The 25,462-nt window shown below is 44.4% G+C and overlaps 1 protein-coding gene across 1 annotated transcript in view; it reads left to right on the forward strand.

Annotated features, from left to right (window-relative positions):
* Nucleotides 1–25,462, forward strand: part of DNAH9 (dynein axonemal heavy chain 9) — a 486,803-nt gene that overhangs the window by 201,371 nt on the left and 259,970 nt on the right. The window contains exons 33-38 of the mRNA XM_064271783.1: nucleotides 6,774–6,901; nucleotides 8,647–8,755; nucleotides 9,998–10,145; nucleotides 15,133–15,307; nucleotides 20,555–20,728; nucleotides 21,590–21,797. Coding sequence (XP_064127853.1) covers nucleotides 6,774–6,901; nucleotides 8,647–8,755; nucleotides 9,998–10,145; nucleotides 15,133–15,307; nucleotides 20,555–20,728; nucleotides 21,590–21,797 — 942 coding nt within the window. The remainder of the gene's footprint in view (nucleotides 1–6,773; nucleotides 6,902–8,646; nucleotides 8,756–9,997; nucleotides 10,146–15,132; nucleotides 15,308–20,554; nucleotides 20,729–21,589; nucleotides 21,798–25,462) is intronic.

The following is a 25,462-nucleotide window of genomic DNA, read 5'->3' on the forward strand; positions in this document are numbered from 1 at the left end:
TTTGTATGAGAGACTGACTTGATTTGTAAACTTTCACTTAAAGCACAATAAAAAATTAAAAAAAAAAAACAGCAGGCAGAAAGAAATAAATAGAAAAGTTTTGCTGAAGATGATTAAAAAATGGTTGCAGCAATACATCAACAGGGAACTGCCAGAAATTCAAGCCAGATTCAGAAGAGGACATGAAAGGAGAGATATCATTGCTGATGTTAGATGCAAGGCCAGATTACCCAATAAGCAAGGAATGCATGGACCCAATTATGCCTTCCCACCAATCTCCGTGCACAATTTCACCTGTACCCCACCACATCAAAAATGTGGTGAAACCCATGTGGTGAAACCCGCTGCTTACCACAGATTATCAAGTAAATACAATGAAGCCTGTGAGTACTTTGCTCAGTTCTAGCCAGTGTTTACTGGTTAATCTGTCCCTGGTCAGATGGATTTTGGCTGACAGCGGAGAATACCAGAAAGTTGTCTACCTGTGTTTTATTGACTATGCAAAGGCATTAGACTGTGTGGATCATAATAAATTATGGATAACATTGTGAAGAATGGGAATTCCAGAACACTTAACTGTGCTCATGAGGAGCCTGTACATAGACCAAGAGGAAGTCGTTCAAACAGAACAAGGGGATACCGTGTGGTTTAAAATCAGCAAAGGTATGCGTCAGGGTTGTATCCTTTCACCATATTTATTCAATCTGTGTGCTGAGGAAATAATCTGAGAAGCCGGACTATATGAAGAAGAATGTGGCATCAGGATTGGAGGAAGACTCATTAACAACCTGCAATATGCAGATGACACAACCTTGATTGCTGAAAGTGAAGAGGACTTGAAGTATTCACTGATGAACATCCAAGACCACAGTCTTCAGTGTGGATTACACCTCAACATCAAGAAAACAAAAATCTTCGCAACTGAATCAATAAGCAACAAAGTAAAAAACAGAAAATATTGAAGTTGTCAAGGATTTTATTTTACTTGGATCCATAGTCAACACCTATGGAAGCAGCAGTCAAGAAATCAAACAACATATTGAATTGGGCAAACCTGCTACAAAAGACGTCTTTAACGTGTTAAAAAGTAGAGATGTCACTTTGAGGGTTAAGGTGCACCTGACTCAAGCCACGGGATGTACAATCTCCTCATATGCATGCAAGAGCTGAAAAATGAATAAGGAAAACTGAAGAAGAATTGATGCCCTTGAATTATTTTGTTATCGAAGCATATTGAATATAGCATGGACTGCCAAAAGAACGAACAAATCTGTCTTGGAAGTACAGCCAGAATGTTCCTTAGAGGTGAGGATCGCCAGACTTTGTCTCATGTACTTTGAACATGTCAGGAGGGACCAGTTCCTGGAGATGGACATCATGCTTGGTACAGTAGAGGGTCAGCAAAAAAGAGGAAGAGCCTAAACATAGCACTGATTGTGAGGATAGCACAGGACCAGACAGTGTTTCATTCCGTTGAACATAGGGTCACAGTGAGCTGGAACTGACTTGATGGCACCTAACAACGAGAACAAGGAACTACTCCATAATATAACTAGACTAGCATTTGACCAAACAACTGGGAACCAAAATCTAGCCAAGTTGACACATAAAATTAACCATCACAAGTGAGATACCCCTAGGAGAAAGCTGCCTGCCATTCTCAGTTCTTTGGGCAGACTTGAATGGAGCAGGTGGACTCTAGAGGGGGAACACTGGACTAATCTGTTGTGGCAGGAGGAGATGAAAAGACTAGTAGAAAGGAGGAAGCCAATTTTGGCTTGTAGGGAACCTTAGCTGTTTGAATATTCTCCTTCCTGGGGGACCTCTTCCAGATGTACCTTTAGGGAAGGTACCTAAAAAGGATAAAGCAGGGCAGGTATTTGGCCTATAATTTAGTGATTCTGGGCACAAGCTGTGGCATGGAGTCTCTACACTGCTGGGTGGTGGATTTAAGGTATGGGTGAGATAGGGAAGCCCATGGCTCATTCCTAAGGAAGTGGTGTGTCTAGCATCCCACAGAGGCCCCTCTTCCTATCAGCATTGCCCAGGTGATGGGCAGGCTACGTGCTGCAAAACAGTATGCCTAGGTGAGGATCCAGGTGATGCTGAAGACATTCCAAAACATTGTAAAAGGTTTTTGATAACTAGGAAAGAGCAGAAAAGATAATGAGGAAACTCTTTATGAGCTGATAGGGACCTCTTTCTAAAACCTATGTGGCTTCTAGAATGAGAAAATATCAGCGTCTTCTGAATGTTTCCGTGTCTGATGACATCAAGGTGAAACTCCCCAGATTTCTCTGATTTTTATTTCCCTGTTGGTGAGGCTTAGCATCTTTTCATTTTTATTGGTCTTAGTGATTTGCTTTTTTGTGATTTTATTTCCCCTGGTTTTTCTTATTAGTTAGTAGAGTTCTTTATATAAAAGAGATATTAACCCTTTATCTGCCATATGCATTGCTAATGTTTTTCCCCTGTCTACCGTTTGTAGACATTTTATGGTATATTCTACTATGCACTTTGTGGCGGGGGGGACTTCCATCTAGTCTTTTTTTAGGAAGAGCCTTGGTGGCACAATGTTAGCTGCTAACCTAAAGCTTGATGGTTAGAACCCACCAGCTGCTCGTGGGAGAAGAGACCTGGCGATATGCTTCCAGAAAGATTGAAGCTTAGGAAACCCTATGCGGCAGTTCTACTCTGTCATATAGGGTTACTATGAGTTGGAATCAACCTGATGGCACACAGCAACAACAGTCATTTTAGCATCTGGGATTCCTATTTCGTTTATAACTCCTTCAGCTATAGATAAAGTATCATAAATTTGGCTCTAAAGATTCTTTTCACATTAACATTTTTATCCATCTGGAATTTATTTTTGGGCTTAGTATGAAATAGGGTTGAGAATCAACTTTATTTCCTTCCAGATGGATAATTGATTGTGCCAGTACCATTTATTAAGTAAACCATCCTTTTGCTCTGAATTTCAACACCAGCTTGTCATTTACTAAATTCCATATATACTGAGATCTGGTTCTGGGCTTTCTATTCTGCCCTATTCATCTACTTATTTAATCCTATGTCATTCTAATTTGGTTAAAATAATTTATAGTATGTTTTAATATCTGAAAAGGTAAGTCACTCAATATTCTTTTGTAATTTGATTGGCTATTTTCAGGCACTTGTTTTTCCATATCACATTGAAGCTCATGTAATATAATTCAATCTTTTAAATTCTGTTCAAATTCTTATTAAAATTTGAATTGAATTTGTACATTTAATTTGGGAAATTGGCAAAGAAGGAATAAATAAATCTATATTTACTAAACAGGAGAACATACAAGTAAATGGAATATAGCATTTTTAAAAATACTAGGATAACTTGATAAAAATACAAATATAGTGGGATATTTTAATACACCTTTTCCAAAATTAGATCCAGGAGACAGAAAAATAAGTATAGATATAGAGGAATTGGCAAATACATTATCAAACTCAGTATACCACATAGTTATATAACTGAATGAGGGTTCTTGTCCCGTCCTATTAGCCGATGGAAATAAGACCAACACCACACTACCAGTTGCTGTGCGCAGACACCATTTATTGTCTGTGCAGACAAGGAGCAACGTGGGGTCTAGAGACCCTAAGGCCACGTGCTCCCTGTCTGAGGGGGTTGGGGAGCTTTTTATTTCCAATGGCGTCTGGGGGTTGGGTTTGGTGCCCGGAACTCTCTGCCCCTAGCCCTCCCACATCCACATTTGGAGGTCCAGGTGTTGAATCCTGCCTGTGATGTTCAGGTCTGAGGACAGAGTGAGGACACAACTCTTCAGGTCCTGCGCATGCACCGAAATCTTGGTTCGCACATGTGCAGGATTCTGGCGCCAAATTCAAACTGTGGTTTGGGCTGAAGCGTGGCTGGGCCAGACTGCAGTTAGAGGCTGTGGCTGGGCGGGCTGTGAGGGCGCGGGGAATCGTGGGGGGATAGTCTCTGCGGAGGCTTCAGTCACAGAACTTTGCATCCTATGAATAAAAATATTCCTTTCTTGTTTGGTTTATGGAACATTTCCAAAAATTAACAATTTAGTTGGTCACGGAGGAAGTGTAATGATTTCAAAAGTATCAACTTACAGACTACATTCTCTGATAATAATGCAACAGTTAGAAACAAGTAACAAGAAGATAACCAAAAATAATCTTACTACTCTCTTAATCAAGAAATGCTCTCTTAATCCCTGATTCAAAGAGAAAATTAAAACTTAAACCTATCTAGGAAGCAATGAAAAGAAGAATAGTTCACACAATAACTTATGGGGCACATCTAAAGCCTATAAGGAAAAGCCTTAAACTCTTTCCTCGTTATAGAATATAAACGAGAAATTAGTTTCTGTCTTAAGAAAGCATTCAAAAAGTAATAAACTAAACCTGAAGGAATTTAGGAAGAAGGAACTGATAAAGATAAGAGTTGAAATTAGTGGAAAGGAACACAGAAAGTTCATAGAAAGGATAGAAATATAATTATGGGTTCTTAGTAAAGACCGATAAATAAGTCCATTGTGAGCATCATTAATAAAAAAAGGAATAAAAGTGTATAAGATTAAGAATTAGAAAGGATATGTAACAATAGATATAACCAAAAATCCAAACCCAGTGCCATCGAGTTGATTCCGACTCATAGTGACCCTCTAGGACAGAGTAGAGCTGCCCCATAGAGTTTCCAGGGAGCGCTTGGCGGGTTGGAACTGCCGACCCTTTGATTAGCAGCTGTAGCACTTAACCACTACGCCACAAGATTAAATTAGAAGAGAATACCTAATTAGATGAAATCATATTTGAAAAACTAGAAGAAATAGATCACCTAGCAAGATATAAATTAACAAATGTACTCAAGAAACAGAAAACTTGAGTAATAAAAAGGAAAGTTTAAAAATAGTAGGATAAAGAATAGATAATCCCAATATCATTAAAAAAAAAAAAACTCTCAAATCCTTTTAGGAAGCCAGAATAATCTTGATAGCAACCTTCATGGAGAATCCATAAAAAGCCCAATTTTGCTTATTAATATGATGCAAAAATACTAAATAAAATATTGGTAAATAGAACCCAGCAGTATCGAAAAAGAATAATACTCTTTGACCAAGTAGGATATATTCCAGGAGAAAATCATTTGATCAGTCAGTAGATACTAAAAACTCAGAAGCCAGTCCTTAAAAGAAAAAAAAATTCTAAGTAAACTAGGAATAGAATGAAATCCTTTAAATATGGCAATACTCTTTACCTAAAGCCAAAAAGCGGGGGGAGGGGAGTCATTCTGAATGAGGAAGCACTAAAGCCATTTCCATTAAAATTAGGAAGAAGTCGGGGAGGCCTATTATCAACATTACTCAGCATTGCTGGGGGGGGTGGGGGTCGTTCTAGAAAAGGCAGTAAAATAAGAAAATGGAATATAAAGATTGGAGGAAAGGAGAAAAGTTATTGTTCTGTCGATTATAAGACTTTATACCTAGAAAACCCAGGAGAAATTTTTGAAAAATCATCAGAATTAATAAGGAAAAATCTTATGGTAACTAAATATAAAACAAATACATAAAATTTGGTAGCTTTTCCCAATAGCCAGCTAAAAATAGAAACACAGGAAAAAATCTCACTCACAATACTATAAAGTATTTAAAAACCAGTTTCTGTAGGGTCAGTTCCAACCTGTGGCGACCCCACGTGTCCAGAGTAAAACTGTGCTCCGTAGGGTTTTCAATGGCTCATTTTTCAGAAGTAGATCCCCAGGCCATCCCTTCAAGGTGCCTCTGGGTAGACTCAAACCTTCAAACTTTGGTAAGCAGCTGAGCATGTTAACTGTTTGCAGGACTCCAGGAGTATTTAGAATTACATTTAGAAAAAGGAATTAAAAAAAAAAAAAAAAACTGTAAAAATGTATTCAAGAACATAAAATAATTTCTGAATAAATGAAAAGATATACTATGTTATTAACCCAGAAAGCTAAATATTGAAAAACTCAGTTCTGCCCAGTTGAAGACATAAATTTTCTGTAATGCCAAGCAGAATCACACTGGACCTTCTCTCAAAGCCTCCCTTTGGCTAGATTCACCAGACCTGCTGTTACAAAGGATGAAAACCTTACCTACGAAAGTTTTATGTAATTCCATCCTGTCACATTTCACCTGCTGAAATGGCCTACTAGGCCCCTTGTCAATTAAAAAGGTAGTATTATTAGGTTTTGTTGTTGTTACAAAAAGTGAGAATGAAGCACAAAGAGAATGTCTCCTTGAGCAATGTCAAGTTTAGCAGTTGGTTGCTAACAGAAAGGTTAATGGTTCAAGTCCGCCCAGAGACACCTTGGAAGGTCTGGAGATCTACTTTCAAAAAACCAAAAAAACCTGCTGCTGTCGAGTCGATTGCAACTCATAGTGACCCCATAGGGTTTCCAAGACTGTAAATCTTTATAGAAGCAGACTGCTACATCTTTACCCTGCAGGGTAGCTGGTGATTTTGAACCTCCCACCTTTCAGTTAATAGTCGATCGCTTTAACCACTGTGCCACCAGGGCTCCTTTGAAAGATTAAAAAAAAAAAAATAGCCACTGAAAACCCTATGGAGCACAGTTCTGCTCGACACACATGGGGTCACCATGGATTGGAGTCAGCTCAAAGCAAACTAGTTTTTTTGTTTTTTTGTGAGTATTGTAGTAATGGAATATGTTGTTGAGAAAAGAGGATCGATGGGGAAATGAAAAATCAGGAATTTGTTGTTCCTTTTTTTTTTAGGATTGTTCTCTTCCGTCATGAGGGAGCTCGCCAACATTACCCATGAGGGGCCCAAGTGGATTTTGCTGGATGGCGACATAGATCCCATGTGGATTGAGTCTCTGAACACTGTCATGGATGATAACAAGGTATCGAGAAAAGGGGAATTCCACACCATCCTTAAAGTGTCTATGAAACCAGCCCCCTGGTGTTGTGGGCACATTAGGAAATCTAGATTCCGCGTGATGAATTACCCTTCCAGGCCCAGAGAAAGGAGCTATCCCTGGTGTCTTTCACAGACATCTCAGAACCCGTCTGTCCCCTTGAGCAACTTCTGTCCTCTTTGGTGTCACTGCCGTTGCTGGCAACGTTTTTAGCATCATTGGAATTTCCTTCCACATCTTCTTCACGGAGGTTAACTTAATCCCCAAAAGGGATCTTAAAATTACCTACTCAAATCTTCTTTTTTTGTTTAATTTCCTTTTTTTTAATAAATAAGGAAAATGAGGATTAGAAACATTCTGAGCCTTGTCAAATATCCTCAATGGTGGCGAGTCTATTTAGAGTGCATCTGATTTTTTATAATCAAGGAAAACTAACTGCAAGCCAATAAAATCAGTGTTGAACTGGTAATATCGTTGCCCAAACAGGGCAATCAAAACAATAATGATCAAATTCAGACACACAAAAAAAGACTAGACTTACTGGTCTGACAGAGACTGGAGGAAGCCCTGAGACTGTGGCCCCCAGACGCATTGCTAACTCAGAACTGAAGCCACTCCCGAAGTCCACCTTTCAGCCAAAGATTAGACAGGCCTATAAAGCAAAACAGTGATGCACATGGGGAACGTACTTCTTAGCTCAATCAGGTGTATGAGACCATATGGATAACACCTGCCTAAGAGCAAAGACTAGAAGGCAGGAAGGGACAGGAAAACCGGGTGAGTGGACACGGGGAACCCGGGCTGGAACAGGAAAGGGGGAGAGTGCTGATACATTGCAAGGATTGCAACCAATGTCACTAAACAATTTGTGTATAATTTTTTGAATGAGAAACTAATTTGCACTGTAAACTTTCACCTGAAGCACAATAAAATTAAAAAAAAAAAAAGAGAGAGAGACTGCATTTTTCATGCTATTCTTAAACTGCTTCAGAAAGCACACCCAGGATAGAGGTTTTAAAATTATTTCAACATCTACAGAGTAGTTAGGATAAACGTACGCTCTCCCAAAGAACCTACTTTAGAAGAAAGAGTAGACATGTGAAAGCTAAGCTCTTTTCCTTTAAACATTTTCTTAGTCGAATATGGTCTAGAAAGACCTGGCAATCTACTTCTGAAAATCAGCCACCGGAAACATCATGGATCACAAACGTCTCAGCTGCAACAGATCGTGGGGATGGTGCAGGAGCAGGCAATGTTTGTTCCGTTTTGCGTGGGGTCGTCATAAGCGGAAACGGCAGCCAAAATCAACAGCCAGTTGCCATCAAGTCGACCCTGGCTCACGAGCCCTCTTGTGTGTCTGAGTAGAACTGTGCACCACGGGATTTTCAATGGCTGATTTTTCAGAAGCAGATTGCCAAGTCTTTCTTCAGAGGTGCCTTTGGTGGTCTCAAAACTCCAAGCTTTTGGTTAGCAGCCAAGCGCGTTAACCATTTGCGCCACCCAGAGGCTCCCAACAACAACATTAAAATCATTGACCTCAATTTCATCTTTTAAAATAACTTCCTGATCCAGTACACACACAGAGGGGTAGGAGTGGTGGGAGTACCAAGGGAGAGAGAGAGAAGAAATTTAGAAAATACTTGTAATCCGAGAGAAGACATAATCAGCCCACCAGGTAGCCACGCATCCCAGCTCCTTCCTAACAGGCCGGGTCCCCCTCTGTGTTTCAGGTGCTGACCCTGGCAAGCAATGAGAGGATTCCTCTTAACCCCACAATGAGGCTGCTCTTTGAGATCAGCCACCTGCGCACCGCCACCCCAGCGACTGTCTCCAGAGCAGGTATGTCTCCAGAGCAGGTATGGCCCAAGAAAGAAAAATAACACCAAAATGCACCATAAGAGACAGGTGTCTCTAGCTTTACCATGGTGTTGTGGGCTCTAGGGGAATTTCCAGAAACTGACCATCTAAAACTCTGGCCTCGTTCTCAGCCCTAATGCACATACACCAGGATGAGTGACTACTGCAAGTCCAGGGCCACATGATTTTTCTAGTTCAGAAATGCTGTACTAGTGGGAAGGGAAATGGCCCCTGAGCTGGGCAACTGTCCACTGTACATAAGTGCCTGAAATAAGGCTGCTTCTAGCCTCCATGTCAATGGAGATGACCTAGCCTTGCAATTTCTACTAAATCCTGGTTCAGAATATCAACCCTAGAGCTCCACTTTCCTTTATCTCCACTCACCAAATTTATCAGCAGACACTAGAGGATAAAGAGAACTTGTCTGGTCTCTTCAGATAATATCAGATTCCCTTTCAAGGACATCTGCTGAGGCTGATGAACTCAGGCTGGGAGAATTGCATCTCCAACTCTGTACTGGTCTCCTGTGGCTGCCAAATTTCTATAAACTTGTGGCTTAGAACCACAGAAATTTAGTCTCTCAGGATTCTGGAGGCCAGAAGTCTAAAATCCAGGCATTGGCAGGACCATGCTCCCTCTCAGGTCTCTAGGGGAAAAACCTTCCTTGCTACCTCCAGCTTCTGGTGGCTCATAAGCTGGAAGTCTCCCTTGGCTGGTGGTCACGTCACTCCAATCTCTGCCTCCATCTTCACATTGCCGTCCCCTCTAAGTATGTGTCTCTTCTTCTTTCTCTTATAAGGACACTTGAAGTGTCCCACCCAGGTAATCCAGAATGATCTCATCTCGAGAGCCTCCATTTAATGACCTCTGCAGACTCTTTCTTCAAATAAGGTCACATTCACAGGTTCAAGCGGTTAGCACATGAGCATGTCTTTTTAGGAGCCACCATTCAGGCCACCATACACTCTCACACCGTGAGAAGTCTTCCTGAGCCTCAGGTTGGCCTTATGGTCCTTTTCAACACAGCTCTCCAAACAGCTGTTATCAGTCAGTCAGAGTTATCCCTCAAGAGTAAACCCTCTTGCCCTCTCAGACCTAGGCCAGGGCTCGGTTTTTATATCCGGTCTTCCGTAGATTTTCTAAACAGAGAAAATATCTGCCTAGTGTGAAGTCCATACTGACATCTACGGGATAGTCACTGGATGATATGCTCTGTGCTCCCAGGCATCCTGTATATCAACCCAGCAGACCTGGGATGGAACCCTCCAGTGAGCAGCTGGATTGACAAGAGGGAAATCCAGACAGAGAAAGCCAACCTAACCATTCTGTTTGACAAATACCTTCCAACCTGCTTAGACACACTCCGAACCAGGTAGGCCAAGGAAAAAGGAAGGTAACAAGTTAAAGCAGCAGTAAAGAGCCTGCTGACTCCACCTGATGTCCTGCCGATGTTCTGTCCTATCCACAAAGTCAGATGTCCTCAGAGCACTCCACTCCAATGACAGCAGATGGCAGAGGGGGTGCACATTAATGATGGCCATGAGATGCATGTTTTCAGTGCAGGAAAGAAGGGAGGGGAGGGAAGAGGAGGAAGATTCAAAGTTCGTTTCATGAGTGCCAGGTGGATGTATCTGAAGGTGGCTGTTGACTGTTGTATCAGAAAACAGTCCTGAGACTCAGACCCTTCCGTCTGCCAGGCAAGCAGCTAGTCCTCTGTCTTAGTCTCCTAGGGCCACCACAACAAAGGACCATAAAGTGGATGACTTTAAAGAGCAGACATTTATTGTCTCACAGTTTTGGAGGCATCTTAGTCATCCAGCGCTGCTATAATACCAATACCACAAGTGGTGGCTTTAACAAATAGAAATTTATTCTCTTACTGTCTAGGAGGCTAGAAGTCTGAAATCAGGGTGCCATCTCCTGGAGAAGGCTTTCTCTCTCTTTTAGCCCTGGGGGAAGGTCCTTGTCATCAATCTTCCCTGGTCTAGGAGCTTCTCAGTGCAGAGACCCCAGATCCAAAGGACCCAGTCCACTTCTGGCTCTTCTTTCTTGGTGGTATGAAGTCCCTTTCCTCAAGATATCTGACTCAAGATACAACCTAATCCTGTAGATTGAGTCCTGCTTCATTAACGTCACTGTCTCTAATCCTGCCTCATTGACATCATAGAGGTAGGATTTACAACACATAGGTAATTATATCAGATCACAAAATGGAGGTCAACCACACAATACTGGGAATCATGACTGAACCAAGTTGACACACATTTTGGGGGGTCACAATTCGATCCATAACAGAGGCTAAAGTCCAAATCAGAGTGTCATTTTTAAGGGAAGGTCCTTCCTTGCCTCTTTCAGTTTCTAGTAGCTGCTGCCAATCCTTGGTGTTCCCAGGGTTTATAGGTGCATCTGCCCCCACAGCCACAGGTGTCTACCCTTGTGTGTTTCCCTCTCTGTGTCTGTTCTCCCCTTTATAAAACACCACTCAGGAGGAATTAGGTTTAGGACCCACCCTCCCTCAAATGACCTAATTAACTTAATGAAAGAAAAATCCTAATTGCAAACAGGATCACATAAGACTTCAACATAATTTTTTTTGGAGGCGGGGGGAGTGATTAAATCCATAGTATCCTCCTTCAAAATGATCCACAGGCTAGACTGAGCGGTGAAGACAGCACCTGGAGGTGACAGGTGAGGCGGCTTCCTGCTTCTGGCTGAGTATGTCCACAGCCCAGACAATATGGGGTCAGACAGAGCTCATCACTTGACAGTCCTGTCCCTCAGACCCTGTGAGTTCACCTTCCCTCCTATGGGATTGCTGCAAGCAAAAGCAACAAGCCTTGACCACCTGCCACTTAGCTAAGAGATTAATTACTCAGAACCAAAAGGACACGTTCACGGCACATTATTATTACATATGTCTGCAGAGAGGGGTCCCAATATTTGGAACCTGCTTTTGTTTCAGACTCTCTTCTTATGCCACTTGATGCACCATGCTATGAATCTGGCTTTCTACCCCATAAACCAAACCGAACCAGATCTGTTGCCATCAAGTCAATTCCGGCTCACAACCACCCTATAAGACAGAGTAGAGCTGCCCCATAGGGCTTCCAAGGAGTGGCTGGTGGATTCCAACTGCTGAGTTTTTTTGGTTAGCAGCCAAGCTCTTAAACACTGTGCCAGCAGGGCTCCTTCAACCCTACAGGGCAGCCAAAAATGGGATTCAGAGGCAGGTTCTGGAATGGTGATGTGACCCTCAGATGAACAGTTCATGAAGACTCCAGCAATTTCAGGTCTGGATAATGTTTCTTGCAGAAATTAAAGCCCATCTCTCAAAATGACCCATGGACACTGATTCATTGCTCTGTCACACATGGGACATAATTGTGCCTCCCATTCTAGCAAGCCTGGAGGCAGGGGTGAAGGGAGAACTTTAGACCGGAGGCAGGAATGTTTCAAGAAGGACTAAGGGACTCATTTCCTATGTCCCAACTTCATCCTAGTCCCAAGGTGGTGCAAATGGTTAAGTGCTTGGTGGCGAACAAAATGACTGGAGGTTCAAGTCAACCGGAGAGCACCGCTATAGAAAGACCTGGCAATCTACTTCTGAAAGATCACAGCCATTGAAAACCCTCTGGAGCACAGTTCTGCTCTGATACAACATGGGGTCACCATGAGTCAGAGCTGACTGAACGGCAACTTGTTAGGTTTGGCTTTAACTCTATCCTATCAAATGTATAAAAATCCATCCATATTAAAAATAAATTGTATTGGCAAATGTTTACCACAATTAAATTTAAATCATTCATTCGTTCATTCATTTTGTGTCACCACAAGTTGAGATGCGGTTGTGTAGGTGACATAATGACATGTTTTTAGATGTTTAATTAAACATTAGTAATTTGGATTTTGTAGTTTTTATATTTAGGGCAAGAATTATTCTTCCGAGGTTCAGCATTTTTGTAACCCTTTGAGAAGCTTATAGGCCCTGGTGGCCTGGAGCCCTGTACCCTGGGCATCTGGTGGGATAAAGCAGCCCTGGCAGCAATGGCTGGCCCCACAAATAGGCAAGGGTGGCAAAGAGCTGAAACACCACAGAAGGGCAGTCCCTGGGTGGCGCAGATGGTTTACACACTCCTCTGCTAACCAGAAAGTTGGAGGTTTGAGTCCACCCAGAGATACCTCAGAAGAAAGGCCTGGTGACCTACTTCTAAAAATATTGAAAACCCTGTGGAGCACAGGTCTGCTCCTACACACGTGAGGACCACGAGTCCGAACTGACTTGACAGCAGCTGTAAACACTGCAGGGGAGAGTTCTCGGAAAATAGTGTATCTCTGCCCCTTATCTTTTGCTGAGAAACTTGCCCAGTATATGCTTGGACTAAAAGTCAGGTCACTTCCCACCCTGAGTGTTTAGAACAAGAGATGCCAAGCTTGGTGTATTTGTGTGTGAGTGTGTGTGTGTGTGTGTGTACCCGTGCTCATGCACACCCACACAACTTTGAAACAAGTTTTGCATGCTCTGACACTGTATTAAGTGTATCCAGAGACACCCCCAATCTCGGAACCCCATATTTCATGGTTATCAATTAAACAAAATAATAGCTGTCATTTATGGAGTGCATGCCCTAGGTGTGAAGAACATGCCGGCAACTCGGAAGAAAGGCCTGACAACCTACTTCTGAAGAATCAGCCACTGAGATTCTCACAACACTCCTAAAACGGCTAACCGTCCTGTAGATCAGGGAGCTGGGGTCCCCTGATGTCCCTACGGCTTCACAGCTGGTTAGTAAGCGTGTGAGCGTATGTTTGTCTATACACATGTGTGAGTGTGTGTGTGAGTATATGTGTGTCCTCACACACATGTACCTGTTCCCTTCAGCATAAGATGACCCGTGTACATCTCTTGGTGTCTGCTTTTCAGTCTAGACCTCCAAAGCCAAGACTAAAATTACAAAACCCAGGTCAGAGCAAATTCACAGCATTTCAGGTGAGGAACTCAGTTAAGTCATGATTGTGTAAAACAGCCATCTGTCCTGGCCCACCCTATGCCCTAGATAAGACTCTGGCCCCAGAGGAAATGTTTTCTCCGTGTGTTTTAATTGAGGCAACGTCTCTGAAGTGGAGGAGTAGAAAGAGTGAAAGAAGTGCACCTGTCTTAGTCATCTAGTGCTGCTTTCAAAGAAATACCACAAACGGGTGGCTTTCACAAACGGAATGTATCTTCTCACAGTTTAGGGGGCTAGAAGTCCGAATTCAGAGTGCTGGCTCTAGGGGAAGGCTTCCTTTCTCTGTCGGCTCTGAGGGAATGTCCTTGTCTCTTTGAGCTTCTGCTCCTAGGTGATCTTCATGTGGCTTGGCTTCTCTCTTCACCCATCTCTGCTCAATTTTATGTCTCAAAAGAGATTGACTCAAGATTTACCCCACACTAATCCTGCCTCATTAACTTAACAAAGACAACCCATTTCCAAAGGGCATTGTAACCACAGGCATAAAGTTTAGGATTTATAACACATATTTTGGGCGAACATGATTCAGTCTGTAGCAGCACCCATCATGACTCTTCAGGTGGTTTTTGACAACTGAGGAAACTGTGAGGGGAGTGAAAGTAGTGAGGTATTTTAATTTGCTTATGTTGTTGCAGCTGCCCTACATTACCCAAGGACTAGACACGGGACCATTAATGTTCAAAGAAGGGGAGAGGAGAGGGCGTATCAGAGGAAAGAAAATGACAGGAGACTGTCACTCTCCTAGGGCTGCCATACCAAAACAGCACACACTGCGGGGCTTATAAGAACAGAAAGTTATTGTCTCAGGGTTCTGGAGGCTGGGAGTTCGAAATGAGAGTGTCAGCCATGTTGATTCCTTCTGAGGGCTCGGAGGGAGCATCGGTTCCACGCCTCTCTCTTAGGTTCCAGTGATCCTTGGCTTTCCTTGACTTGTAGATCACTCCAGTCTCTGCCTCCATCTTCCCATGGCAGGCCTCCCTCTGTGTCTTTCTCTGTTCATTCTCCTGTTTTATAAGGATATCACTCATATTGGATTAGGACCCACCTTACTGCAGTATGAGTTCACACTAACTTAGCTGATAACTTCATTAAAGACTCTATTTCCAAACAAGTTCAAGTTCACAGCTAACAGGGATTAGGACTTCAACTTATCCATCTGGGGGACATAGTTTACTCCATACCAGAGACTTCTCTGGAGAGCTCTGTGTCCTCTCTTCTTTTACAAAAGGAGTTGATCCGAGATGCTGATGAGAATAATCACTGGGCAAAACCAAATGGGCTAAGTAGCTAGCCAGCACCCCTCTTGTGGAATACCCATGGTGTTTTATAATACTTTCGGGTCTCTTTTTGCAGATTTAAGAAGATTATTCCAATCCCAGAGCAGAGCATAGTTCAGATGCTGTGCCACCTTCTCGAGTGCCTCCTGACCAAGGAGGACATCCCTGCAGACTGCCCCAAGGAAATTTATGAACTTTATTTTGTGTTTGCTGCTATCTGGGCCTTCGGGGGAGCAATGGTCCAAGATCAGGTAAGAGGATGTGCTGATGTTGCCAGCACGTTGTACAGTCCGTACAGGCAAAAACTGACTTTCCAGCCAAGATTTGGAAGGTGTGACAGTTCAGTGTCAGAGTTAGCTTAAAAGCCTCAGACTAGTTAGTTACCTGCCCAGCTGTGCTAATGACATCGGTCCCCACAGGAGGGCCTCACCCGGTGAGAGGTGAGTCTGTGATGTGTTTAGAGCTGATGCTTTTCAAGTTAATGAACATATCTTGATCTCATTGTAGTGGCTGCACTGTTTGAGTCTGAGCAACTGTTGGTATAAGTGAAACTACTTTGCAACGTGATGTGTGTTTTATACAGAGAGGTGAAATGACCCTGTACCTGTAGGAGCTTGAGTGGAAGGAATCCCTTCAACCTTCTAAAATCTTCAGCACAAGGACAATATAGGGCTGCACTATACCAGAGCTGGCCATCACCCGTACCCCTGAAACAGGGAAGGGTGAGCCACGATTAATAGACCTCCAGGGGTGGGAAATCAAGGTAGACTCGTGGTGTTGCTTGCTGCAGCCTTATGCTGTTTGGTGCTAGGGATTGTGGCCTGGAGAATCTCAGGGTAAATGGCATCCATCTCCTAACTCTACCGGCCTTCGCAGCCTGTTTCTTTACTTGCTTCCCTTTCAGATAGAAAAAGTATTCTACTAGAAGCAATGTAGTCAAAGCTGGGGAAGGCAGTCCTTTAAAACAGACATGGTAGCTGCCAGGCACTATCATTCATGATTCTGGACCTGGTAGTGCCAGGGTTTGACTTCTGCCACATAGTAGCTGAGGGACCCTGAGCAAGTTACTTAACCTCTCTGTACCTTCCTCTCCCAACGTGTACAGAGGAGATGAGGATGAGGAGAGTGGTGGTGAGGATTAAGGGAATCGCAGTGTTCTAATTGCCTGACATGAATATGTGCAAACACTTAGAATAGTGCTAGTACACATAAGTGCTTACTATTAACGTACCCCTAACATAGCAGTGGTTAAGAGCTCGGCTTCTAACTAAAAGGTCAGCAGTTCGAATCCACCAGCTGCTCGTTGGAAAGCCTATGGGGCAGTTCTGTTCTGTCCTATAGAGTCACTATGAGTCGGAATCAACTCGACAACACCGGAGTTGTTTTTTTTTTTTAACATAAATATGAGGCATTAGTGGCTCAGTGGTGGAATTTTTGCCTTCCACCCAGGGACCCCTGTTACAATTCCTGAACAATGCACCTCATGTGTAGCCACCATTCATTCACCTGTCAGTGGAGGTTTGCATGTTGCTATTAAGCAGAACAGGTTTTAGTGGAGTGTCCAGACTGAGATGGACTTGGAAGAAAGACCTGACAATCTTCTTCCAACAAGCAGTCCATGAAAACTCTATGGGTCCCAACGGTCTGATCCGTAGACGATCGTTTTGTTCTGTTGTGCATAAGGTCACCATGAGTCAAGGAGCAGTTGATGCAGCTAACGGCATCAACCTCAATATTCAATTTTATAGCAAATATCTGGTGCCTCTCTCACAACAGGGGGCCAAATCCAGCTGCAGCTGTAGGATAGTTATGACTTAGTTTTTCTGGGCTGGGTCGATTTTGGAGATTTTTCAAGGAGAGAGGTAAAAATTTCAGCCTCCCAGGGCAAAACCATGTCCTAGAAATCCAAAATGGAGATGAACTGGGACAAAAAGAATTAACAATTTCTTTTCCATTTTCACAGATCCTTGGTTATAATGTCCATCCTTCCGCTCATTACTTCCTGACTTGTTTTCGGTGCTCCAAATTTAGAAGGCAGCTCTCATAGCCTCTGGGGGCTTGTGCCTATCTCTCTCCCCAGAGCCAGATGCTGGGAGGCGGGGAGGGAGATGAGGGACCTCCCACGGCAGGAGGAAGCCTCTAGGAATTTCATGATGTCTGTTCAGCAGCCCTTGGAGCTTCCTCAAGGACTGCTTCTCTGACTGCTTTACATTTCCCCTCTGAGGCAAGGAGGCAAAGGTTCCAGCAGAAATCCTGGAGGAGACCTAGCTGAAAAGCACAGGGATCTAGAAAGTGTAGTTTATTTCTTTCCATCAGATGCAGTCTCTGACCTTTTAGCCACTGAAATGTCAGACATCCACTGCTGGGCTTCTCTCCCATGTTGGTGCTGTGCAGCCGTGGAGTATCCGGATGAAGATACATGGTCAGTTTTTCTATCTCTGTACAGGAAAGTTTAAATCCACTCAGTGTTTATGAAAAGGCCAGGAGAAAGCATTCTCCTCGGTGTCCTGGGCTCTGGAGCACTGGAAGCCGTGGGCAGCAGCGCAGGCACGTAGGAAGAGGACAAGGGAGAAAGCGTTTAGCAGCAGGAGATGCCCAAGACCCCTACACAACCTGCATTGAAGCTAAACACCAAAAATAGAACTATAAACTGAGAAGTAGGGATTTGGCCAAAATACTTGGATCAGGAACACCAGTGGTGCTTACATTTATAAGGCCGTCATTAAAGCAAAGCAAAAATACAAAACGGAACCCACAGTGAGGACCAGCAGTTGTTGTTGAGTCGATTCTGACTCATGGCGAACGCACGTGTGTCAGAGTAGAACTGTGCTACGTAGGGTTTTCAGTGACTGATTTTTTGGATATAGATTGCCGGGCCTTTCTTTGAAGACACTGCCGGTGGACTCAAACTTGCAACTTTTTGGTTAGCAGCCACACACATTAACCATTTGCACCACCCAGAGACTCTCATAGCTGAATAGAAGGTCTGAAAAAGAAGAATTTTTAAGTGTCCCGACTAAATACTTTGCAGCAGTCAGGGAATTATCTATCAGAAGCATATGGTAGAAAGATCAGTGGACTGGGAGACTGAAACGTGGATTCAACCCCCAGTTCTGCCATATACCTCTGGTAACTTTTGTCTTTTCATAAATAAAACAGGAGTAATTTTAACTAGCCAGCACAACTTAGAGGGCTGTGAAGATCAAATGAGGTAGAGTTGCGTTCCAAACTCCACTGCAGCGTACCAGTAAAGTCTTAATGTCATTAAGGTTAAAGGGCGGGGAACAAACCCAGAATCCAAAGTCAAAATGGGGCTTCAAAAGGGGCCTATCCATTTGTGTCCTTTGCTGAAGAGATGCCCGCAGAGGTGAACTGAAAGAAGACCAATGAACTGGCTTGGCAGAGGTGACCGCGTCCAATTACAGTAGAAGGTGAGGTCAATCACACCATTACAGAGGCAGGGGTGAGATCACGTAGGTGTGGCCCTGCTAACGGCTTGGTTGAGAAATTGATCGCGTTGTGCAAGGTGGCATTGAGGGCAAGGAAAGGGGGAGATCCACACAATCTCATTGTTTCTGGAGGTGGCCTTCATCTCGAATTTTCCACGTAAAACTAAAATCTTGTTTTTATAGACAGTTAAAAGCCTACAAGTGTTTCATCTGTGAGTTAAATATGGGGATTTTCCCAAGGCTTCTGGTTGGAAAGCACTGTATTGAGAAGCGATAGTGTCCCCTTAGTCTGAACTCACGTCAGAATAAGAGCAGCAAACAGATTGGGTCTGGGCCTAATTTCTAATTCCTAAGCTCATTTCTAAGCAAAACAGCTCCATCTTACTTAAGTAATAGACAGCAAAATGAGAGGTGTTGGTCCCGGGGCCAGATCTGTCGCCATGTGCCCAGCTCCCGGTCTGGGAGCCCCTCCCGGTCTTTGGAGCCTGTCTTTGTCCTGCCCTCCAGGAGCATTTCCTCCGGGGCCCAAGGTGGGCCTGGACTTCTCCTAGGACTGCATGTTCAAAGGCTGGCTTTGTGCCCCAGGGACTTGTACTAGCAGTGGTATGTTTTGGGGTGTGTGTGTGTGTGTGTGCGCACGTGCACACGTGTGTGTGCATGCCTGTGTATGTGTGTGACAGTGTGTGCACATGAGCATACGTATGTGCATGTGTGTATGAGTATGTGCATGCATGTGCACACGTGTGTATGTGTGTGACAGTGTGTGTATGTGAGTGTATGAGTATGCATGAGTATGTGCGTTGTGTATGCATGTGTGTATTGTGTAACAGTGTGTGTACATAAGTGTATGCACGTGTATGTGTATATGAGTATGTGCTCACGTGTGTGTGTGTGACAGTGTGTGTACATGAGGACGTGTATGTGTGTATGGTATGTGCACGTATGTGCACACACATGTGTATGTGTGACAGTGTGTGCACATGAGTGTACGTATGTGTGTGTATGAGTATGTGCGTGTATGTGCACACATGTGTATGTGTGTCACAGTGTGTGTACATGAGGGCATGTATGTGTATGTGTGTATGAGTATGTGCGTGTATGTGCACACATGTGTATGTGTATGTGTGACTGTGCACATGAGTGTGTGTATGTGTATGTGTGTGTGCCTGAGTGCTTTGGCTTGGCAGCAGTAAAACAGTGTGAACCCACTGGGTGCACAGCCCTGTCCCTCAGGGGCTCATAGTCAGATGTGATGCATGTAAATTATATGCTTCTGCCTCTTCCTCCTGTCAGAAAGACCAGTATAGCTTTGTTTCCTCTACTGCTCCTAGATTCTAGAGTTTTAGCCCTTGAAGGAACCTTAGAAATCTTTTCTAGAATCCCCATTTCACAGATGAGGAGCCCGAGGTGCAGAAATAAGTGACCTGCCTGTGGTTAAGTACCTGACATTTTCCAGGCTCTTAGCCACACTGCACCTCACATGTCAGCAGTCATGATCACCATTTTACTCCATCCATCTGACCGCCATGCTGGAAAGTGCTCAGAGTCTTGGGAACCTCTAGAGGAGGGGGGGCTGGTTCATCTCTCTGGGGGTTCTTAGGCCACACTTGTCAATCTTGTGGTCGGGGCGCCCATCTCTTTTCACGTCCTTACACCCCTCCAGCCCTGAACCCTGCGATGCCTGGCTGTCATGCCTGCTCTCAGGTGCTCTAGTGCCAGGCAGCTCAGCCGCAGGGTCCAGCAAGGGCAAGTCCATACTCCACAGCAGCAGCTGCCCAGGGACGGCCTGGCTGCAATCTGACATCTGAGAGTGTCATGGGGTCTGTCTGTGATACTTGCAGCTTCTCCATGGTCTGCTTCTTTGACAGGGTTAGCAGCTGGGCCTTGTAGGGCTGATCCTCAAGGGAGCAACGCGCCCCTGGAGGAGCAGGGTCCATGGGACAGGACACATTGCATCCCTGCCCTGACTTCTGCCCAATGCCGGGCCAACCTATCCGTGCTACCTGAGCTCTGTGGGACCCAGTCTTCCTGACACCTTCGCTTTTGCAGGTCGTGGACTACCGGGCAGAGTTCAGCAAGTGGTGGCTGACCGAGTTCAAGACTATCAAGTTTCCTTCCCAGGGAACCATCTTCGACTACTACATAGACCCAGAGACCAAGAAATTTGAGCCTTGGTCCAGCCTCATCCCCCAGTATGAATTCGACCCCGAGATGCCTTTGCAGGTGAGTGGGGGTGAGTGGGCCAAGGATGGGCAGCTGCCCCAGGAAGCTCCAGCAGCTCCAGGAGTAGCCCCATATCAGAATCCACATTTTACCCTTGCCAGATGGTGCACACAATTAAGCACTCGGCTGCTAACCACAAGGTTGGAGGTTCGAGTCCACTCAGAGGTGTGTCGGAAGAAGGACCTAGTGATCTACTTTAGAAATAATCAGCCACTGTAAACTCCTTGGAGCACAGTTCTATTCGGGCACACATGAGGTTGCCGTGAGTTGGAATCGACTCAGTGGCAGTGGTTAGGAACAAAGAGTCTCCCAAATGCCTGCTCTTTCAGAGAGAATCGTAGTTGTAATGAAGTCTCAAGATTGCCAATGGCTAGGAAACTTAAGTTCAAGTCCAAGCAGACATCCCATGGGAGAGAGGGATAAAAAGGACAGAAGACTCCAAAATACATTAAAGGGGGCACAGGGAGACAGAAGAGAGCTGGCAGAGGAGAGTGGGGGTGCTCTCTATCCAACTGCTGGGAACCCCAAAATCAAGTTGATAGGATGGTCTCACTGGATCAGGGAATAATGCCTAGCAGCTTTTCTTACTGAGTGCCAGGTGGTGCATGTGGTTAACGTACTCAGCTACTAACTGAAAGGCCGGAGGTTTGAGCCCATCCAGAAACATCTTGAAAGAAAGGCCTAGTGACCTAAAAAAAAAAAAGTTCCGAAAAATCAGCCATTGAAAACCCTGTGGAGCACAGGTCCGCTCTGACGCACAGGGGGTCACCATGAGTCGGGGTCAACTCCACAGCAGCTGGTTCGCCTTTGGTTGGTGTTTCTCCCACGAGCCCCTGCACTCTCACTGTGTCACTGTCTCAGGCGTGCCTGGTGCACACGAGCGAGACCATCCGCGTGTGCTACTTCATGGAGCGGCTTCTGGAGCGGCGGCGGCCCGTCATGCTGGTGGGCACCGCGGGCACTGGCAAATCAGTGCTGGTGGGGGCGAAGCTGGCCAGCCTGGACCCCGAGGAGTACCTGGTGAAAAACGTGCCATTCAACTACTACACCACGTCAGCGATGCTGCAGGGTGAGGGGCCCGTGGGGGTGGGGTGGGGTGGGGGGTGTCTGGGTGGCCTTGTTACCTGACACAGAGCTGGAGCAGGGCGTTGGGCACTTCTGGGCTTGCCGACCCAGCTCTGCGCATTTCTTCTCTCCCTCCCCTCTCCCTGCTCTCCTCCTTCCCCCCGTAACACCTCTGCCCCACTTCTGCACCTCCACTTCACACCACACCCTTCTCCCATCCTATCTCCCTGTATCTCTCCCTGGCCTGTAATCCCTCAAGGCCAGTGTGTACAGCACAGAACAGCTCAGCCCCTTGATGACCAAGAAAGCTGAAAACTTGTGGAGAGACATGAAGGGACTTGTGGACTTCTGGTGCGGGAAGTGTCTCTAGAGATCACAAAATCTTATATCTTTTGGTTTGCACTCAACTCCTAACCTAAAGGTTGGTAGTTGGAACTAACCCAACAGGACTCTGGAAGGGAATCCTGGTGATCTGCTTCCATAAAGATTACAGCTAAGAAAACCCCATGGAGCAGGCCTACTCTGTCACAGAGGGGGTCGCCATGAGTCAGAATCAACTCAGCAGCACCAGGTTTAGTTTTTCATTTTTTATCTCGTATATGCGGAAATTGAGGCTCCGGTAAAAGTATGTGATTACCTAAGGCCACCAAGGGGCGAGGCTGCCATGACAATCAGTCTTCTGACTCCACATGGACCATGGCTGTCACAGTGGGCACCTGAATGGTGTTGAGCCCTGGGTATGGCTTCAGAGTTAAGGGCTCGCTGCAGGAAAGTCCCTTCCTCGTCGTTGATAGTGGAGTCTCTTTTTTTTATAGAAACGCTCAACACATTAAGCCTAGAAAGAGCTTGGTTTTGAAGAAGCAGATTCCAATGCCTGGGAGTTACAAGTCTTAACAGAGTTTGGTCTCCCTAATATAGTTCCTCTTCCTGGTTCAAGGGAAGGCAGACCCCTGCACTTATTTGTAGTTCTTGAGTCCAGGGCCTGGTCAGGTTACCTGCTCTGCCCGTTTACTCCAGTTACGACCGTGATCAGCTGCAGTGGCGTTGACTCCAGCTCATGGTGACCCCATATGTAAAACTGTGGTCCACGGGGTTTTCAGTGGCTGATTTTTAGAAATAGATCACCAAGTCTTTATTTTGAGGAGCCTCTGGGTGGACTTGAACCTCCAGCCTTTTGGTCAGCGGCTGATGGGGGTTAACCCTTTGCACCACCCGGGGACTTTAGTACTATTTGCTGTTGTTGTCTTGTACCATCAGGTCAGTTTCAACTCATGGTGACCCCATGTGTTACAGGGCAGAACTGCTCCATAGGGTTTTCTTGGCTGTAACCTTTACGGAAGCTGATCGCCAGGCCTTTTCTTCCACCGTGCTGTTGGGTGGGTTACGAGCCAAGCACAAACCACTTGCACCACCAAGGGACCTCTTATTACTATTAATGTAGTAGTGGTAGTAATACTAATAATAATAACTGATATTTATCAAATTCTCATCAGGTGTGTGTCAGGCACTAACCTGACTTCAGACTTTCACACATTTTGTACTCATTTGATCCGTTATTAGCCCTGTGAAGTAAGTACTTTTATAGGTGAGAAAACCAAGGCATGGAGAATTTAAATAAACTACTCTAGGCCATACAGTAAGTGGTAGAGCCAGTGTTTGACCCCAGATGATCTAACCACCAGGCTATACTGCCTGCCTGGTAGGAAAATACTTTGTAAACTGTAATAAGTATTAAACATGATTACTATTACTATTCCAGAGGAGTGGTTCTCTAGAACCCCGTGAGAGTGGTTTAAAATTTGTAGCCAAGGGAGAGGAGACGAGCTTCTCACAATACCCTGTTCTCTTGCTCTCACTTTGGGTCCCATACCTGCAGGACTTTCTCCTTCGCTCCTGTTTGGATGCAGAGAATTATTGGAGAAAGTCGCAAAACGTTGTCCAGTACAGCCAGGATGAACCCTCACTGTGGCTGGACACACACGGAAGCACAATTTTTCTGTCCCTTGTCAATGTCCTGGTAGCTTCTCCACAGCAAGCAGACACCACTCCCATCCCTCTCTGACACTGTCATTGTTGTTATGTGCTGTTGAATCAGCCCCCAATCCGTGACAGCCCCAGGTGTTACAGAGTAGAACTGCCGCATAGGGTTTTCTTGGCTGTCAGCTTTATGGAAGCAGATCACCAGAGGCCTTTCTTTTGTGGTGGTGCTGGGTGGGTTCAAACCACCAGTCTTTCAACAGCTGTCTTAAAGTGTTGCCTATCCAGAGCCAATTAGGAATTGAGGAGTAAACCAAAGTCCTCCCAGAGTAGCCAGCATAGGGGTCACAAAGTTTCTGCAATAAAGCTCATACCCTGACTCTAAAAAATATACTGTCCACTTACTTGGAACCTTCCTCCTCTTACTTTAGTCGTAGTCCTAACAATCTTGATTCTTTGGCTTCTTAGCCCAAAACATTTTAGAAGAGACAAAATAGCAAGAGGAAAGGGTGCTACCAGCAGTTGGAAAAGTGAAAGCCAGAAGCTTAGTGTCGGAGGGGGAAATAGAAAACTTAAAAACTCAAAGGATAGCTACTCTGGTTTCATTTAGAAAAGAGACAGTCAGCCCCACCGACCTCATGAGCCCGTTACACTCTTTGCAGCTCGATGTTCTAACTTGCTAAACCCTGTGTGATCAAGAAAAGATTGGATGTGATGTGGTGTAGTTGGCTTTAAAGACGGGTGGTAAACCCAGACATATGTGCAAAACTGTGTGATTGTAATGTGTCTATAATGGCAAAAGATGGTAATAACTTAATTATTCATCAGTATTTATAGCCAGTACAAAGAATGAAGAGATTCTGTTTACTGAGTTGGAACTATTTCCAAAGTTTTGTTGAGGGAAAGGCAAAATACAGAGCGATATCTATTAAAAAAAAAAAAAATTTTCTTTTTTTTAATAGCATGCTGTAAATTGTGTCTCACTTATACGCACCCGTATACCTCTTTGATTATGTATACTTAGAAGACCTCCAGAAGGATACTCAAGAAACTGGTAACAGCAGTTGCTGCTGGCAAGGGAATTGGATGCTGACGATGCGATGGGGAACTACTTAAACTTTTTTTAAAATTCTGAAATATCGCAAATGTGCAGAGAAGTACCAAAAATAATATAACAGATGCCCATGCATCCACCACCCAGATTTAACAGTTGCTAAAATCTTGTCTTTTTGCTATCTTAGCATAGTAAGTACAGTTAACACACCACCTCCATCCCTTCCCCTTTGCTTCCCCTTATTAAGCAGAGCACTGACGCTGAGGTATGTCATCCTAAGTTTACACTTCTGATACATCTAAAAATATAATTATGTACCCCTAAAAAAATACAGTGTTGCGTGTGTGTGTGGCCTTTGACCACTTAGTTTTTAAATCATTGTCATGGTTCTCGTTTCTCTGTCTTGATCCATGCAGATCTAATTCACGCCATTTCGCGGTTGCATGGAACCCACTGTATGAGTAAATCACAGCTCATTTTTTTATTGTCCTTCCCGAAAGACAGAATTTTTTTATTGTTGTAAAAATAGATATAATACATTTGCCAACTTAATGTCTTTCACATGTACAGCGTAGCGACATCAATGACACCATCAACAATATCAACAGTGTCCCTTGTCAGAATTTCCATGTCCCTTG

This window comes from Loxodonta africana, chromosome 18 (genome assembly GCF_030014295.1).
Source record: "Loxodonta africana isolate mLoxAfr1 chromosome 18, mLoxAfr1.hap2, whole genome shotgun sequence".
Lineage (NCBI taxonomy): Eukaryota > Metazoa > Chordata > Mammalia > Proboscidea > Elephantidae > Loxodonta > Loxodonta africana.